Here is a 17,501-nt window from a genome sequence, read left to right on the forward strand (position 1 = left end):
CCGCTTCGGGCAGATGGGGCTCATTAGCCGTGGTTGGCAGCTCATCTGGGACAGGGAAACTCTGATCTCAAAGCCCCGCTGCCTTGCGGCTATACCCACCCATGGGGCAGGCTTCGGGAGTAGCAAACATCCGGAGCTGGAGTCCCTGAGGCTGAGCTCAACGCTGACTGGCAGCTCCTGTGACGCTGCTGGTACCAGACTGCTACATGGACAACCGCTCTCCAGGTTGCCCTTGCTTATCTAGACAGCTAGGACACAATAGCCCACTGATCAACTCTGACCGTCCGGAGACCTCAGCAGTGCATAAAAGACCAGAAAAGTGAGGTTGTTCATTCTGAAATCTAATGGCAGAAGGGAAGGAGCTGTCCTGAACATGTTCAGACTCCCCTACTCCTTGGTGGTAGAAATGAGAAGACAGAGGTCCTGAATAATAGATGTCTCCTTGTTGAGGCATTTCCTTTTGGAGGTGTCCTCAATGCTGGGGTCGGGAGTGTCCACGATGGAGCTGGCTGAGTTTGCAACTTTCCGCATCTTTTTCCGACCCTGTGCAGTGGCCCCTCCGTGCAAGACAATAATATAGCCTGTTAGAATGCTCTCCACAATGCATCTATAAAAAATAGTGATTCTTTGGTGACATACAGTACAAATTCTCCTCGAACACCTAATAACATATAGCCGCTGTCATGCCTTCGTTGTAGTTACATGAATACTCCATGTTGGGCCCAGGATAAATCCTCAGGGATGTTGAAATCTCAGGGATCTGAAACTGCTCACTCTTTCCACCGCTCATTCCTCAATGAGGGCAGGTATGTGCTCTCCCCCGACTTCCCTTCCTGAAGTCCACGATCGATTTCCTGGTCTTACTGACGCTGAGTGCAAGCTTGTTTTGTTTCAACACCTCTCAACCAGCTGATCTATCTCGCTCCTGTACGCCTCCCCGTCACCATCCGAAATTCCGCCAACGACTGCCTGCAGATGGTACCTGGCCGCAGTGGAGAGTGGAACGGGAGCAGGGCAGCGGGTTGGGCACGCTAAGCGGCTGCGGATGCTGGAAACATTGAGCAGTGCACGGGAGATGCTGCAGGAATTGCCACCCTGGTCCCTCTTCAGTTCCTCTCTCCACCACGTTTCAGCCAATAGAAACACAGCAAAACTCCCTCCAGTATTTTGTGTTTCCCCTCCACAGATGCTGCCAGACTAGCTGAGTTCCTCCGGTATTTCAAAGTTCAAAGTGAATGTATTATCGAAGTACGTACATCTTACCATATACTACCCTGAGACTCACTTCCCTGCAGGCATTCACAGGAGAATAAGCAGTGCACTAGAATCAATGAAAAACTATACATAAAGACTGACAAACAACCCAAGTTCAAAGTGCATTTATTATCAGAGTATGTATGCTTGTACAACCTTGAGATTTATCTCCCTACAGGCAGCCAAAACAAAAAGAATCCCATTAAAAGAAGACGGTCAAATACCCCATGTGCAGGGGGAAAAATATCAAATCGTGCAAACAATGACATTCAGAACTGAAGTCCAGTAACGTGAGTCCACAGCCAGGAAGCCGGTCATCACTGCAGACCGTCCAATGGCCCGTGGGTTGCAGGCCACGGGCTCAGTTCACCGCGGAGAAGAGTGGACCCCTCAGAGCAGCGAGCTTGTCGCGATCCTCACCTCACCTTCTCAATCCGACCTGGTGCTTAGGTCGGCCAAACCTCGGGACGTTCCTCAATCTCAGACCTGGGTCCCGCTGCTTCGATGTGCTCTCGGGCCCAGGCCTTGATTTGGGCCCTTGGCCCAGCACTTAAACCAACCAAACAGTGGGTCATTCCTCGCTCTCGAGCCCAGGCCTTGATTTGGGCCCTTGGCCCGGCACTTAAACCAACCAAACAGTGGGTCATTCCTCGCTCTCGGGCCCAGGCCTTGATTTGGGCCCTTGGCCCGGCACTTAAATTAACCAAACAGTGGGTCATTCCTCGCTCTCGGGCCCAGGCCTTGATTTGGGCCCTTGGCCCGGCACTTAAACCAACCAAACAGTGGGTCATTCCTCGCTCTCGGGGCCAGGCCTTGATTTGGGCCCTTGGCCCGGCACTTAAATCAACCAAACAGTGGGTCATTCCTCGCTCTCGGACCCAGGCCTTAATTTGGGCCCTTGGCCCGGCACTTAAACCAACCAAACAGTGGGTCATTCCTCGCTCTCTGGTTCGGGCCTGGGCCTCACAGCCTCAATTTGGCCCGTACCCGCTAAGCCGCAACCATCCTCCACCTTCGAGACTGCAGTTCACGCCTCAGAAGTGCTAGTTCATACAGGCGATTCAAAAGCTCAACTCCGAAAGGGGAAGTTACAGGCTATCGACTGCAGTGGTTGTACCTGGCAAAAAGGGTGATGAACACGGTAATTTACAGTATCGTTTGTTTGGTTTGCTACCAGCAAGTCGTCGCTGTGCTTCAGCAGTGCTGTCTTGAAAGGGAATGTGCAAAAGAAGACAAGCCGTGCTTAACCGCAGGGAACATGAGTTGTAGAGTCCATAGGTTGTGGAATCAGTTTGTACTTTTACTTCGAGATGTAGCCTGGAGCAGGTCCGTCCAGCCCACCGTGTCACGCCGACCAGCAATTCACCAATTTAACCTAGCCTAATCACAGGACAATTTACAATGACCAATTAACCTGCTAACCAGTGCGTCTTTGGACTGTGGGAGGAAACCGGAGCACCCGGAGGAGGCCACACAGTCACAGGAAGAACCTACAAAGAGAAGATGCCGAAATTGAGCTCTGAACTCCGCGCTGTAATCGTGTCGCACCACCCGCTACGTTTAGCATTGAGGTGAGTGGTGTTAAAAAACAATTATAACTGGACAAGCAGTCAGATATCATCGAATACAAAATAAGATTTGGTTTTTCTTGCAGAGGTGGGGGAGGACCATGGGAATGTGTGCAATCGGGCGAAGAGCAGAGTTGATGCAAGAGATTCTGCAGATGCAGGAAATCTTCAGGTTTCATTATCATTCAACCGTGCGTGAATGTAGCTAAATGAAGCAGCATTCCTCCAAGGTGCAAAACACCAGCGGCAAAGAGCACACTGAACTTTGCACGAATAGCACATATGGTTAAGAGTTCAGGAGAAAACATACAGTCACAGTGAGAGAAAAAAACCCACGTCCCGGAGTTGTCCTGGTCCAGCTTGTTCTTCCAGAGCGAACACCAGAGGGCAGCACCAAAATAACACGTACAAGTGAAAACCTGTCGGTGCTGGAGATCCGAGAAACGCACACGAAATACTGGAGTTAGGGGGAAATGCTTTCATTTCAGGCCAACAGCATCCATGTTGATATTTGTGGCACTTCCCAGCACAGTGTATCAGTAAATATTTATAGGGCGTCGCAGTTCAAGACTAAATAATTGTATAATGAATTTTGTGGGTCAGCGCAAATTCAGGTATTATATATTGTATGAGATTATTATTTATTTTATTTCAAAGTAAGTATTACAGGGAAGCATCTCTTAAGTAAGAATGTTTTTGATCATTTGCAATTACACCTGAACTTTGCAATAGAAATCCCCACAAATTCAGAAAAGCAGAAATCCTCTTTTACCAGAACTGGCTCTGTGGCTGTGGACTCACTTTTGGGGTCTCTGTTGATTCGTGAGTTGTGTGTTAATTGCTTACTTTATTTTATTGATTGCATGGGTTTTTTTTTTGCACATTAGGTGTTGGTCAGCATTTGTTGTATGGGTTATTTATGGATTCTATTGATTGATTTTTGATGTTTTATTGATTGCATGTTTTATTTGCACATTGGGTGTTGGTCAGCATTTGTTGTATGGGTTATTTGTGGATTCTATTGATTGATTTTTGATTTTTTATTGATTGCATGTTTTATTTGCACATTGGGTGTTGGTCAGCATTTGTTGTATGGGTTATTTGTGGATTCTATCGCGTTTCTTTGTTCTGTGGCTAACGGCAAGAAAGATGAATCTCAAAGCTGTATATAGTATATATTGATAATTAATGTGCTTTGAGCACTAAACTTTTTTTTAGAAATAATTGCAATGGAGGTACGAAAGACAAATATATTTATGTAAGGTTATTGGGCTTTTACACCTCATTCCTTAAGGTTGTTATAGCTGGGGGTGGTAGTGGGGATAAGCTCCCACTATCAATTAAATACTCCCAAAGGGACGCGTCTCAAACAGCCTCTGACAACCAAGCCCAGCTCCTGACCTTCACATGTGGATTAGCTACTAAGCCTGGTGGGACCATTTCTGGTGACAGGAGAAGGGGCAAAGGTGGGTTCCTGGTGCCTTAAAACCAGACTCTCCAGGCAGATGGAGCTTGTCAGCCATGGTTGGAAACTCTTATAGGAGAAGGAAGACTCCGATCTCAAACCTCTGCTGCCTCGGGGAAGGCTTCAGGAGTGAACCCCCAGGAAAAATCTGGAGCTGGAATCTCCAAAAGGCAGTCCTGTGTTGAGTTCAATGCTGACTGGCAGCTCCTGTGATGCTGCTGGTGCCAAAGTGTATCCCGGTCTGCCGTTCCTTTGGGTTCATCGGTTGTGTGGAGAGGGAGAGCCTGCTGCGTGGGCAACAGCTCTCTCTCCGTATCGTTCTGTCCTGGCTCGTGTATCACGTAGACGGCTAGGATGCAACCATGTTCGACCCCGACCAATAGAGGGCCCCACAGTGGTTTACATCACTGGACTCTCACACCCCATTCAACGGTGCATAATGAAAACTCGCTGTATGTAAATCAGGAGGGCCAAAAGAAGGCGTGAGTTTGCTCTAGCAGCCGAGGTGAGGGAGAATCCTAAGGCCTTCTGAGGATATGTTAAGAGCAGAAAGAGAGCAAGGGAGAAAACCGGTCGGCTAAAAGATCAGAGTGGCGATCTGTGTGTGGAGCCGAAGTAGATGGGGGAGATCCTAAATGGATTTTTCTTCATCTGTATTCATGTGAGTGACGGACGCAGAGTCTGCAGATGTGAGGCAATGCAGTAGCAAGATCGTGGATCCTATGCAGATTACAGCTGCTTGCTGTCTTGACAAATTAAGGTGGATAAATCCCTGGGCCTGAGAAACTGTTCCCTCGGACCCAGTGGGAGAATAGTGCAGAAATTGCAGGGGCCCTAACAATGACATATAAAGCATCCTCAGCCATGGGTGAGGTGCCGGAGGACTGGAGGATTGCTAGTATTGTTCCATTGTTTAAGAAAGCTACTAACAATAAGCCAGGAAATTATAGGCCAGTGAGCCTGACATCGGTAGTGGGAAAGTCATTGGAAGGTATTCTAAGGCAACACACTTCTCCAGATGCCGGTATTCTAAGGGACTAGCTATTTAAGTATTTTGATAGACAGGTACTGATTAGGGATAGTCAGCATGGCTTTGTGTGTGGTAGGTCGCGTCAAACCAAACACAGAGTTCTTCAAGGTAATTATCATGAAAGTTGATGAAGGCAAGGCAGTGGATGTTGTCTACGTGGACCTTGGCAAGGTCTTTGACAAAGTCCCGCATGGGAGGTTGGTCAAGAGGTTTCAGTTGCTCGGCATTTAAGATGAGCTAGTAAGTTCATTTAAACATTGGCTTCGTGGGAGAAGCCAGAAAGTGGTAGTAGAGAGGGTTGCCTCTCTAATTAGACGCCTTGTGGTGTGCCACAAAGATGGGTGCTGGGTTCATTGTCATTTGTCATCTATATCAACAAACTGGATGACAACGTGTAAGTAAACTGGATCAGCAAATTTGCAGGTGATACCAAGATTTGGGACGTAGTGGACAATGGAATATAATGCAGATAAGTGTGAGGCATTGTACTTTGGGAGGACCAGCCAGGGCAGGTCTTACACGGTGAGCGATAGGGCACTGAGGAGTGTGGTGGAATGTAAGGATCTGGGAATACAGATCCATAATTCCTTGAAAGTGGCATCACAGGCAGATAGTCATAAGGAAAGCTTTTGGAACATTGGCCTTGATAAATTGATGTATTTAGTACAGGAGTTGGGACGTTGGTGAGGTCTAATTTGAAGTACATGTATTGCGTTCATTTTTGATCACCTACCTACAGGAAAGATGTAAATAAGATTGAAAGAGTGGTGATAAAATTTAGAAGGATGTTGCCCTGACTTGAGGACCTGAGTTAAAGGTAAAGACTGAATTGGCCAGGATGGTATTCTTTTAGAATGTAGAAGACTGAGGGGAGATTTGATAAGAGGTAGACAAAATTGTGAGGGCGCAGATAGGGTAAAGGCAAGCAGGCTTTTTACCTCTGAGGTTGGGAGGTCATAGGTTAAGGTGAAATGTTTTAAGAGGAACATGAGGGGGACTCAAAGGCTCGTGAGAGCGTGGAACGAGCTGCCAGCGTAAGCGGTGATTCCAACATTTAAGAGAAGTGTATGTACATGGATGTGCGGGGGGTTATGGAGGGCTATGGTCGATGGGGTTAGGCCAATTAATGGTTTGGCATGGCCTAGATGGTCCAAACCTGCTCTCAACATTCCGTGAGGTTTAGCCAATGCCCTCTGAAGCCTCTGCTTTATACTTCAAAGTTAAATCTGTTAGATAAGAATTACTTGTGTGGAATATGGTGAAGTGATTTCTTGTGCACAAAACCGAGTACATTTTTTTGTCGCATGAGAATCTTTGAAGGCTTTCTAGGATGTTAGGATCATTCCAGTTCACCATCTCCACAGGGAATATAGTTAAGCTCATTTTCTGAAGCACTCCGTGATACAAGCTCCCAGTTTCTTTTGTGTTTACTAGAGTAACTAGTTTACATTATAACTTTTCATGCCAACGATGTAGTTCAAAGTACTTCACAATGGGATAAAGTGCAAACATGACTTGAAAGACAAAAACGTGTTAGTTAAAAGCGAAGTAAAATTAAATAGGTTTTGAGCTCGTGTTCAAAAGTGTCAGCTGAGTCTGCATGTGTTATGGTTTTGGGCATTGAGTTGACACTTTAGCAGAGTAGTTCAGAAAAGCTGATCTACCAAATATCTTTTGAGGGAGACTGCTTAATTTTAAGAGACCAGCAAAAGATGACCAGAGAGCTCAAGCAGGATTATAAAACAAAAATGATTCTGTGGTGCATTTCGGGCCCAGACCATTAAAAGTTTTAAAAACAAGTAAGAAAACTTTGAAATCGATTCTAAAAGATACAGGAAGCCAGTGCAGGACAGGAGTGATGCTCCTTCATCGTAGTTTTAGTTAGAAGTCAAGCAGCGGCATTCTGAATGAGTTGATGTTTGTCAATAGATTGCATTGGAAGGCCAGTGAAAAGTGCACTGCAGTAATCTCGCCTATTCGATATAAGGATGTGAATTAGTTCTTCAGTATCACATAAAAATAGTTCCACCAAATTTGAAGGGTAGTCCTAATGGAGCAGATATTTACTCAGAACTTTTTTGGAAGAGCAGTTAATGAGCAGTCTGTCTCGAGCTCAGAAATTCAGTTTATTCAATTCAAATCGCATAGGGTTTGAGTAGCTCTGTGACTGCACAGCAAGGCATTCAGAGGCAACTGAAAACAATCACAAGATTAAATAAGGAAGAAATATGATCTAAGTGACTGTTGAATGATTGTTGGTGCCAGACGGGGTGGGTTGAGTATTTCATAAGCTGATTGGGGATTTTCACACACAAGAGTTCTCTAGAATGTACAGAGAATGGTGTGAAAAGCAAAACACATCCATTGAGTAGCAGTTCTGTGCACAAAAATACCTGGTTAATGAATGGCCAGACTGGTACTGTGGTGAACTATATATACCTGTCTGGACACGCCCCCCTGCTGACTGTTCCTGTGGCCCCTCCCACTGACCGTGGCTCCTCCCACAGACCCCAGTATAAAGGCGATTGAGGCCTGAGCCTGGCCCTCAGTCTCCAGGATGTAGTATGGTGGTCAACTACTGCTTGTTCTTTCTTCCAGTCAATAAAAGCCGATATCTCGCCTTCACGTCTCAGAGAGAGTTATTGATGGTGCATCAGGTACCAGCTGACAGGAAGGTGGCAATAACTATGTGTTACAACAGTGGTGTGCAGAAGAGCATCTCTGAATGCACTTGCTGAACCTTGAAGAAGATAAACTACAGAAGCAGTAGACCATGTCTATACACTCAGTGGGCACTTTATTATGTACAGGAGGTACCTACTAAGGTGACTATTGAGTGTACGTGTATATATTTTTTTTCAAAATTAAAGAATATGTTTTTAACATGAATGAATAAAAAGTAAAATATCACAGTCAGTCAACTCAAGCTTTCCATTCTGTAGATCGGGATTGAGTTCAAGAGCCGAGAGGTAATGTTACAGCTATAAAGGGACCCTGGTAAGACCCCACTTGGAGTACTGTGCTCAGTTCTGGTCCTCTCACTACAGGAAGGATGTGGAAACTATAGAAAGGGTGCAGAGGAGATTTACAAGGATGTTGCCTGGATTGGAGAGCATGCCTCATGAGAATTGGTTGAATGAACTTGGCCTTTTCTCCTTGGAGCAACGGAGGTTGAGAGGTGACCTGATAGAGGTGTATAAGATAATGAGAGGCATTGATCGTGTGGATAGTCAGAGACTTTTTCCCAGGGCTGAAATGGCTGCCACAAGAGGGCACAGGTTTAAGGTGCTTGGAAGTAGGTACAGAGGAGATGTCCGGGGTAAGATTTTTACGCAGAGTGGTAAGTGGTAATGGGCTGCCGGCGGCGGTGGTGGAGGCGGATATGATAGGGTCTTTTAAGAGACTCCTGGACAGGTACATGGAGCTTAGAAAAATAGAGGGCTATGGGTAACTCGAGGTAATTTCTAAAGTCGTCGTTCGGCACAGCATTGTGGGTCGAACGGCCTGTATTGTGCTGTAGGTTTTCTATGTTTCTGTCCTGAGGAGGCTGATGGGCCCACAATTTACTAACCTGTACATGTTTGGAATGTGGGAGGAAACCTGTGTGGTCAAGGGGAGAACATAGCAGCTCCTTTACAGACAGCGGTGGGAGCTGAACCCTGATCTTACAGCTGGGGTACACTAACACCTAGGCTGCTGTGCCATCCCGATGGATCGCCTGGCGTTTGCAACAGTTCAGAGGAATGAAAGAAAATTTTACCAAAACATAACAATGTTCTTACAGGCCTGATAGGTTTCTGCTGGCTGAATTCTAGAATTAGTCACAGTTTCAGGATAAGAAAATCATTTAGTATCGAAATGAATTAATTCTTCTCAGACACACAGGATGGTGAAACTGGAATACTCTAGCACAGAGGGCTGTGGAGGTTCAGAGTTAAAACAGAGATTGGTAGATCACTCTTGGGTTGGAGGAGCAACACCTCATACTACATAAAAACATAGAAAACATACAGCACAATACAGGCCCTTCGGCCCACAAAGCTGTGCCGAACATGTCCCTACCTTAGAACTACTATGGCTTTACCAATAGCCCTCTTTTTCTAAGTTCCATGTAGCCATCAAGGAGTCTCTTAAAAAACCGTATCGTATCCGCCTCCACCACCACTGCCAGCAGCCCATTCCACACACTCACCACTCTCTGCGTAAAAAAACGTACTTCTGACATCTCCTCTGTACCTACATCCAAGCGGCTTAAAACTATGCCCTCTCGTGCTAGCCATTTCAGCCTTGGGCCTCTGACTATCCACAAGATCAATGCCTTTCATTATCTTATACACCTCTATCAGGTCACCTGTCATCCTCCATCACTCCAAGGAGAAAAGGCCAAGTTCACTCAATCTGTTCTCATAAGGCATGCTCCCCAATCCAGTCAACATCCTTGTAAATCTCCCCTCTGCACCCTTTCTATGGTTTCCACGTCATTCCTGTAGTGAGGCGACCAGAACTGAGCACAGTACTCTAAGTGGGGTCTGACCAGGGTCCTATATAGCTGCAACATTATCTCTCAGCTCCTAAACTCAATCCCATGATTGATGAAGGCCAATGCACCATATGCCTTCTTAACTACAGAGTCAACCTGCGTAGCAGCTTTGAGTGTCCTATGGACTCGGACAAGATCCCTCTGATCCTCCACACTGCCAAGAGTCTTACCATTAATGCCATCACATTTGACCTACTAAAATGAACCACCTCACACTTATTCGGATTGAACTTTATCTGCCACTTCTAAGCCCAGTTTTGCATCTTGTCAATGTCCTGTTGTAACCTCTGACAGCCCTCCACACTATCAACAACACCTCCAACCTTTGTATCATCAGCAAATTTACTAACCCATCCCCTCCACTTCCTCATCCAGGTCATTTATAAAAATCACAAAGGTCCCAGAACAGATCCCTTAGGCAGATGACTGGTCACCGGCTTACAAGCAGAATATGACCCATCTACAACCACTCTTTGCCTTCTGTGGGCAAGCCAGTTCTGGATCCACAAAGCAATGTCCCCTTGGATCCCATGCCTCCTTACTTTCTCAATAAGCCTTGCATGGGGTATCTTATCAAATGCCTTGCAGAAATCCATATACACTACATCTACTGCTCTACCTTCATCAATATGTTAGTCACATCCTCAAAAAATCAAATAAGGCTCGTAAAGCATGACCTGCCTTTGACAAAGCTATGCTGACTATTCCTAATCATATTATGCCTCTCCAAATGTTTGTAAGTCCTGCCTCTCAGGATCTTCTCCATCAACTTACCAACCACTGAAGTAAGACTCACTTGTCTATAATTTCCTGGGCTATCCCTACTCCAACCCCCCCAGAACCTCTCCCATCCCCATTGATGATGCAAAGATCATTGCCAGAGGCTCAGCAATCTCTTCCTTCACTTCCCATAGTAGCCTGGGGTACATCCCATCTGGTCCCAGTGACTTACCTAACTGAAAGCTTTCCAAAAGCTCCAGCACATCCTCTTTCTTAATATCTACATTCTGAAGCTTTTCAGTCCACTACAAGTCATCTCTACAATCGCCAAGATCCTTTTCCGTAGTGAATACTGAAGCAAAGTATTCATTAAGTATCTTCGCTATTTCCTGCAGTTCCATACACACTTTTCCACTGTCACACTTGGTAGATGGTGAAAATGTATTAATGTTTCGGGTTAAAAACTCAGTTTAACTTGTTGAATGTAAGCCTTAAGATCCACTAGTTATACGTCGACCAGCATGTAGATGTCACAAAATTGCTGTAACTACTTATGAAATTAGGAATTCACAACCCCTTGTTTATTTACTGAGATACATTGAGGAAGAGGCCCTTCCAGCCACGCTGCCCAGCAACCCCCGATTTAACCTTAGTGCGACTATTTACTATGCCCAATTAATCTACCTTTGAACTGGTACATGTTTGGACTGCAATAGAAATCAGAGCATCCGGAAAAAACCCACGACAGACTGCTTCCAGATGATGTTGGAATCGAACTCTGCCATCCTAAGCTGTAATAGTGTTATGCTAATCACTACGCTATCGTAGTGCTGCATAAAACAGAATTAAGGTTTACTGTTTCTGCCCAGCTATTAAGTGCTTGTTGAACGTCTCACCACCCCTGTGGCCTGAGCGTAACAGAACCTTGATTATTACTATGGAAGTACAACCGTGAGAACACAGGAACATGGAAGTTAGTTGAATAGACCGGTGAACTCTTGAAGAGTGGTGGCAAGTGATGGTTGGCTCTGATTTGGAGGTTTGAGATGCTGCACTCGCTGGTCCATTTACTACAGTTTTTTTCATATCGGTGGAAAGGATATAAAAGTAAAGTAGTTGGGGAGTTTGGAGCAGTTCTTTGAGGCCTCACCAATAGGCTTGTCGTGAACAATGTCAAGGATTGAGTGGGAGGTGTGCTGTAGAAAGGGACCTGCGCACACCTAGGTAAGTGTTTTAATGCTTGCCCTGTCCTGTTATAATAAACATAGTTTTGTAGTTCTAAGTCGATAATTGGAGTATGTATTTTTTCTTATCTGAGCCAGATCCGAGAAACTACTGAGTATTGGAAGAGCTGTTAAAAAGATTTCTGGACCCACCATCCTTCATGTTTCAGACCTGAAAAATATTTCTGCTTGAATGGTTAAACTGTACAGGTCCATGATGATTGTATAAATATTTTATGACATCATATTTCATACTTGCTGGATTCCATTTGTAATTGTCCTTTTTTCATATGGAAAGTGCAATCTAATAGCCTTAATAATGTCTCACGACCAGTTAAAACATACACACAAATATTCTGAACAAAAATGTTTATTAAAATCTGTAGATTTACTGTTTGGATTTCAAATTAAAATCTTACATTTAATTCTGAATATTGATGTGAATATACTTGTTTGAGATTAGGTGTTGAGCATCAAGATGGATTATTTTGCTTTTTTTGAAAAATAATACCAGATTATTAATAATTGTTTAATTCAGAAATGCAAATGTGCAGAACAAAATTGAAAATTTTTGAAAGGTTTGTACCTTTCCAGAAGAGTTTACGTCTAATGAAAAATTCAAAGGGGCCTGAAATCAGTGACAATGCACAGATAAAATATATTTTACCCTTGTACCACGCTGACAAGGATGGCTCAAGTTTCAATAATTTGTTGAATTCACCTTGTCCCAAAGTGTACTAAAACCAAAGAAACTGATGGTCTTTCTGAAATGATATTGCTTCATCTCACTGAATTCTGGAAACATTTGTTTCCATGTTAATTATAACATACCTCCTACAATTATTATTTCAACCAGTCTGTAGCTTGATACTAGAGTTTCATTCCATCAAAGGTTTCCCTGCAGGTTAAATCAGAATGTACCATGGAGAGCATTCTGACTGGTTGCATCACTGCCTAGTATGGAGGGAATCGGAAAAAGCTGCACTCAGTCACCCCCATCATGGGCACTAGCCTCCCCATCGAGGACAACTTCAAAAGGCGATGCCTCAAAAAGGTAGTATCATTAAGGACCCACGCTATCCAGGACGTGCCTTCTTATTGCTACCATCAGGGAGGAGGTACATTGAACAGTTTAGGAACAGCTTCTTCCCCTCTGCACCAGATTTCTCAATGGTTTTTGAACACTCTCACTATTTTGGCTCAGTTTTTGCACTACTTATTCAAATTTTTAACATATACAGTGTTTTTATGGCAACTTATGGTATATTTTATGCATTGCACTGCACTGTTGCTGCAAAGCAACAAATTTCATAATGTATGTCACTGATTCAGACTAAACATCTAAGTCCCCAAGAAGCCTAAAGGATCTGGCAAACATATTGAAACACCAAATTTGATACTCTACTAGGCCTTACTCCACTCTGTACACCAGTAACTTCTTGGTGGCTCCACACCGCTTCCTTCCTACAAGTACAGCTACTTGTAATCCTTCTGCAGAAACGATTAACTTGCACAGAAGTCTCAATTTGTCCTACTAAAAATAATGTATCTATCAATGGCATTAAATAACATTTCACTGAAAAGCTGACATCCAAAAAGTGCGACTGCTGTGACTTGCAAGTCTGGTAGAAAGGATCTTAAGTTTGGTTATTTTCCTATTGAAAATGTATACAATTCTGACTATAAATTATTCCCTCAAGTTATTTTAAATGAGAACTCCACATTAATCTGTACCAGAGAAAATTTGAAGGAATTTAATATACAGCTTTAAACATATGCACAGATTACAGGTGGGAATTAATTAAAGACTGCAACCTGGTCTCAGAATCTAGATGACTCTTTTGTTTTTGTGTAGCCTTACAACGGACATTACGGCTTTGCGTTCAAGTGCTCTTCATTCAATCTCTTTCAGATTTTGATCCACATACCTTTTAAAACGCCATTAACATCAGCAGTAAACAGTGGGAAATGTTTTAACAAAACCAACCTGAAAAGTTTATTGACAGCCGACTACAGATTATATTAAAATGTTACAACTGAAAGCAAACTGTTTACACTGTGAATAATCTCTGAAGAATGCAATACAAATAAAACCCTAAACAAGTACTGAACTATAGACAGCACTTGGAAAAAATTTACACCTATATACATATAAACACCTACACAGTTGTCATATATGCCTCTATAATGAGACAATCCTCCAAAACTCATGGAATTTCTGATCACAGCAAGGGTGCCGGAGCTTTCCCCCTTAATGCTTACGATTATGGGGTGTTCGCGACCTGCAGAAGAAATGAGAGAAAGAAATAAATTAATAAGAGACAAGATTCCACTTCATTCACTAGCTAGACTAATTAAAATTGTAGTATTTCAACTTAAGCTTTTAATTGTAAATTTTATCTTTACACATTCATACATAAAAAAGACCAATATGTTCGTGCCTTTTAACATTACTGGCCTTACAACTTTACAGATAAACAAAAGAAAATTGTATAAAATGTATACTACCTTGATCGTGATTTAGACTTGTGTTTGCGGCTTGCCTTCTTACCAGACCTTTGAGGTTTTTCCACTGATCTTGAGCGACTGCGTTTTGATTTCTTTGCCTTCTTCTCCCTGCTATCTGGAGAACGAGAGCTGCTCCTTGCACTAGATTCTGTGTCTGAGTGCTTTTTGACATCCTTTGCAGATCCTTTCTTGCTGGATTTGCTATCCTGCCTAGAGTACTGCTGCGGAAGTTTACTGCCGGTACCTCCCGGGTACATCCGCTCTGATTCCCTCTTGCGCTTCAGCTTACTCTCATCCTGACTGCTCGACTTGCGGCCGTCATTATCTTCTTTCTGCTTATCCTTACTCTTCTGTTTTTCTTTCTTTCTGTCCTGTTCCTTTTCCCTGTCCCTTTTCTTCTCCTCTCTCTTCTTAACCCTCTCTGCACTCCCACTCCTGACCTTTTTCCTGTCCCTGTCTTTACTGCTGCCCCTCTGCTTCACTCTTCCTCCACTACGGCTCCTGCGCCTTTCGGGACTCCTGCGTCTTTCTTTGCTCCTGCTGCGGCTGACACGCTTAGCATCGCTTTTGCTCCTGCTCCTGTGCCTTTCTCTGCTCCTTCTGCTGCGGGACACACTGCGGTGCCTATGCCGCTCTTTCTCCCAACTGCTCCTCCTAGGCTGCCCGTGGCTCCTGCTCCTCTCCCTCCTGTAACTCCGACTCCTGCTCCGGCGCCTGCTTTTATGGGACGGGGACCTGCTGTGGCTCCACTTTTTCTTTCTTTTAGGTGAAAGGGAATAATTTGAGCTACTGCTGCTCTCTGTGCTGGCACTGGAGCTCGAGCTTCTGGACCTGCTGCTGCTGCTACTGCCACTGCCACTGCTGCTGCTACTCACACTACTACTGCTTGATGAACTTCGGTTTCTGGGGGCCTTTTCCTTCAAACCTTTCTCACTAAAACCTTTGCCCACTTCTGAGCTGGGCTCGGTTTCACTGTGAGTTCTTTTCTTTTCAGGAATAGTCTCACAATCTCTTTCCTTCCCTTCCTGCTTTACTGCACCACCATGTTCTTTGCTCTGTTCCTTAGAATCCACCTCCCTGAAAACTTTGCCCTCCTGATGATGCTTTGTATCTGGGAAAAGAGGAAAATAAAATATAATTTTAATTTACAAAATATTCATTACTTTTCAAGAGTTAACATTTTCTTAACACATTAACATTTGAAAAGTTATTCATACATTTTAATGAGAAGACTGTACCTTAATTAACCTCAAAGTAATTTGAGACTGAGCACAGAATATAAGAGTTAAACAAGTTACTGAAAAAGAAATTACACTTTAGTGCAACACACACAAAATGCGGGAGGAACTTAGCAAATATTGGAGGGGTATAAATATTCAGCAATTTGGGCTGAGACCCTTCATCAGGACTTGGCTTAAAATGTAGATTGTTTATTCCCCTCTATAGATGTTGACTTGTGTACGTGTTACTCAAGACTTCCAGCATCTTGTGTTTCTGAGTTGCACCTTAATGCATTTCTTTGTTTATTATTTACCATGGAATAGACCCTTCTGGCCCTTCAAGCCAAGCTGCCAGCAACCCTGATTTAACCCCAGCATAATCACAAGAGGTGATTATGAGGTGGTGATCTCTTAAAACTCACCCTGCAGTAGGCAAAGGCAAACCACTGCTGTAACCTGCGGAATACATGATTTCCCAATACGTCAGTCTCAATAAAGGATCAAAACAACAACATTAATGACAAGTGTCGGGACAGAGTGGAGGGAAATCGTCCGCCAACTGGAAATTCCAGATGTGACCTAACAGTGACGACGATAATCACAAGACAAATTACAATGACCAATGAATCTCCTGACCAGTAAATCTTTGGACTGTGGAAGAAACCACAGCACAATGAGGAAACCCACACGTTCAACAGGGAGGACACAGGAACTCCTTAGAGGATGCCGGGATTGAACTCTAAACTCAGATGTCCAAAGCTGTAATAGTGTTGCATTAACTGCTACGCTACTATAGCGCCCAAAATAAAAGCCATGGGCCATTTTTGATCATGCATAATAGCAACTATTTAATGAGCCCAAACAGACGTACTAACATAGAACAGACAAACTTTTGACTCCATATTACTTGATCTGCACCACAGCCTTGGAAACTACATATGATATGCATTTTCCCATTATGTATGACTGAGGCCATGGATTGTTCAGAAGCCCTAGTTTCTTAGGGGAAGATTTACCCATGATGTAAGCAAACATGAAAACTGTTTTTTGTAAATTTGCAGCCAAAGAAACAGAACAAACCAACATTTTATAACCCTGGTGCAGCAGAATGAAACGTTCTGAAACTTACCCAGATTATCTGTAACAACTACCAAAGTTCAAATGTTCAAAGTCAAAAGTACATTTATTATCAAATTTTATGTATTATATACAACCTTGAGACACCTTACAAGCAGGCACAAAAAGAAACCAAACAGAATCCATTTAAACAAATCAAATGTGCAGAAACAAAAACAAATTGTGCAAACAAAAGCAAGGAAGATAAGTGTGAGGGTTCATTTTGGTAGGTCAAATATGATGGCAGAATATAGTATTAATGGTAAGACTCTTGGAGGTGTGGAGGATCAGAGGGATCTTGGGGTCCGAGTCCATAGGACGCTCAAAGCAGCTGCGCAGGTTGACTCTGTAGTTAAGAAGGCATATAGTGCATTGGCCTTCATCAATCATGGGATTGCATTTAAGAGCCGAGAGGTAATGTTGCAGCTATATAGGACCCTGGTCGGACCCCACTTGGAGTACTGTGCTCAGTTCTGGTCACCTCACTATAGGAAGGATGTGGAACCCATCCTGCAGAGATTTACAAGGATGTTGCCTGGATTGAGGAGCATGCCTTATGAAAACAGTTTGAGTGAACTCGGCCTTTTCTCCTTGGAGCGATGGAGGATGAGAGGTGACCTGATAGAGGTGTATAAGATAATGAGCAGCACTGATCGTGTGGATAGTCAGAGGATTTTTCCCAGGGCTGAAATGGCTGCCACAAGAGGGCACAGGTTTAAGGTGCTTGGAAGTAGGTACAGAGGAGATATCAGGGGTAAGATTTTTATGCAAAGAGTGGTGAGTACATGGAATGGGCTGCTGGCAATGGTGGTGGAGGCAGATACGATAGAGTCTTTTAAGAGACTTTTGGATAGGTA

General features: G+C 43.8%; 1 protein-coding gene across 3 annotated transcripts in view; it reads right to left on the reverse strand.

The window, feature by feature from the left end:
• Positions 1-13,531: 13,531 nt before the first annotated feature.
• pnisr (PNN-interacting serine/arginine-rich protein) overlaps positions 13,532-17,501 on the reverse strand; it is a 40,903-nt gene continuing 36,933 nt past the window's right edge. For all 3 annotated transcript variants that reach the window (XM_073055741.1, XM_073055739.1, XM_073055740.1), the window contains exons 11-12: positions 14,309-15,419; positions 13,532-14,082 (exon numbers count right to left, since the gene is read on the reverse strand). In XM_073055741.1, the coding sequence (XP_072911842.1) occupies positions 14,052-14,082; positions 14,309-15,419 (1,142 nt within the window). In that variant the 3' untranslated portion in view covers positions 13,532-14,051. The remainder of the gene's footprint in view (positions 14,083-14,308; positions 15,420-17,501) is intronic.

This window comes from Hemitrygon akajei, chromosome 9 (genome assembly GCF_048418815.1).
Source record: "Hemitrygon akajei chromosome 9, sHemAka1.3, whole genome shotgun sequence".
Classification (NCBI taxonomy): Eukaryota; Metazoa; Chordata; class Chondrichthyes; order Myliobatiformes; family Dasyatidae; genus Hemitrygon; species Hemitrygon akajei.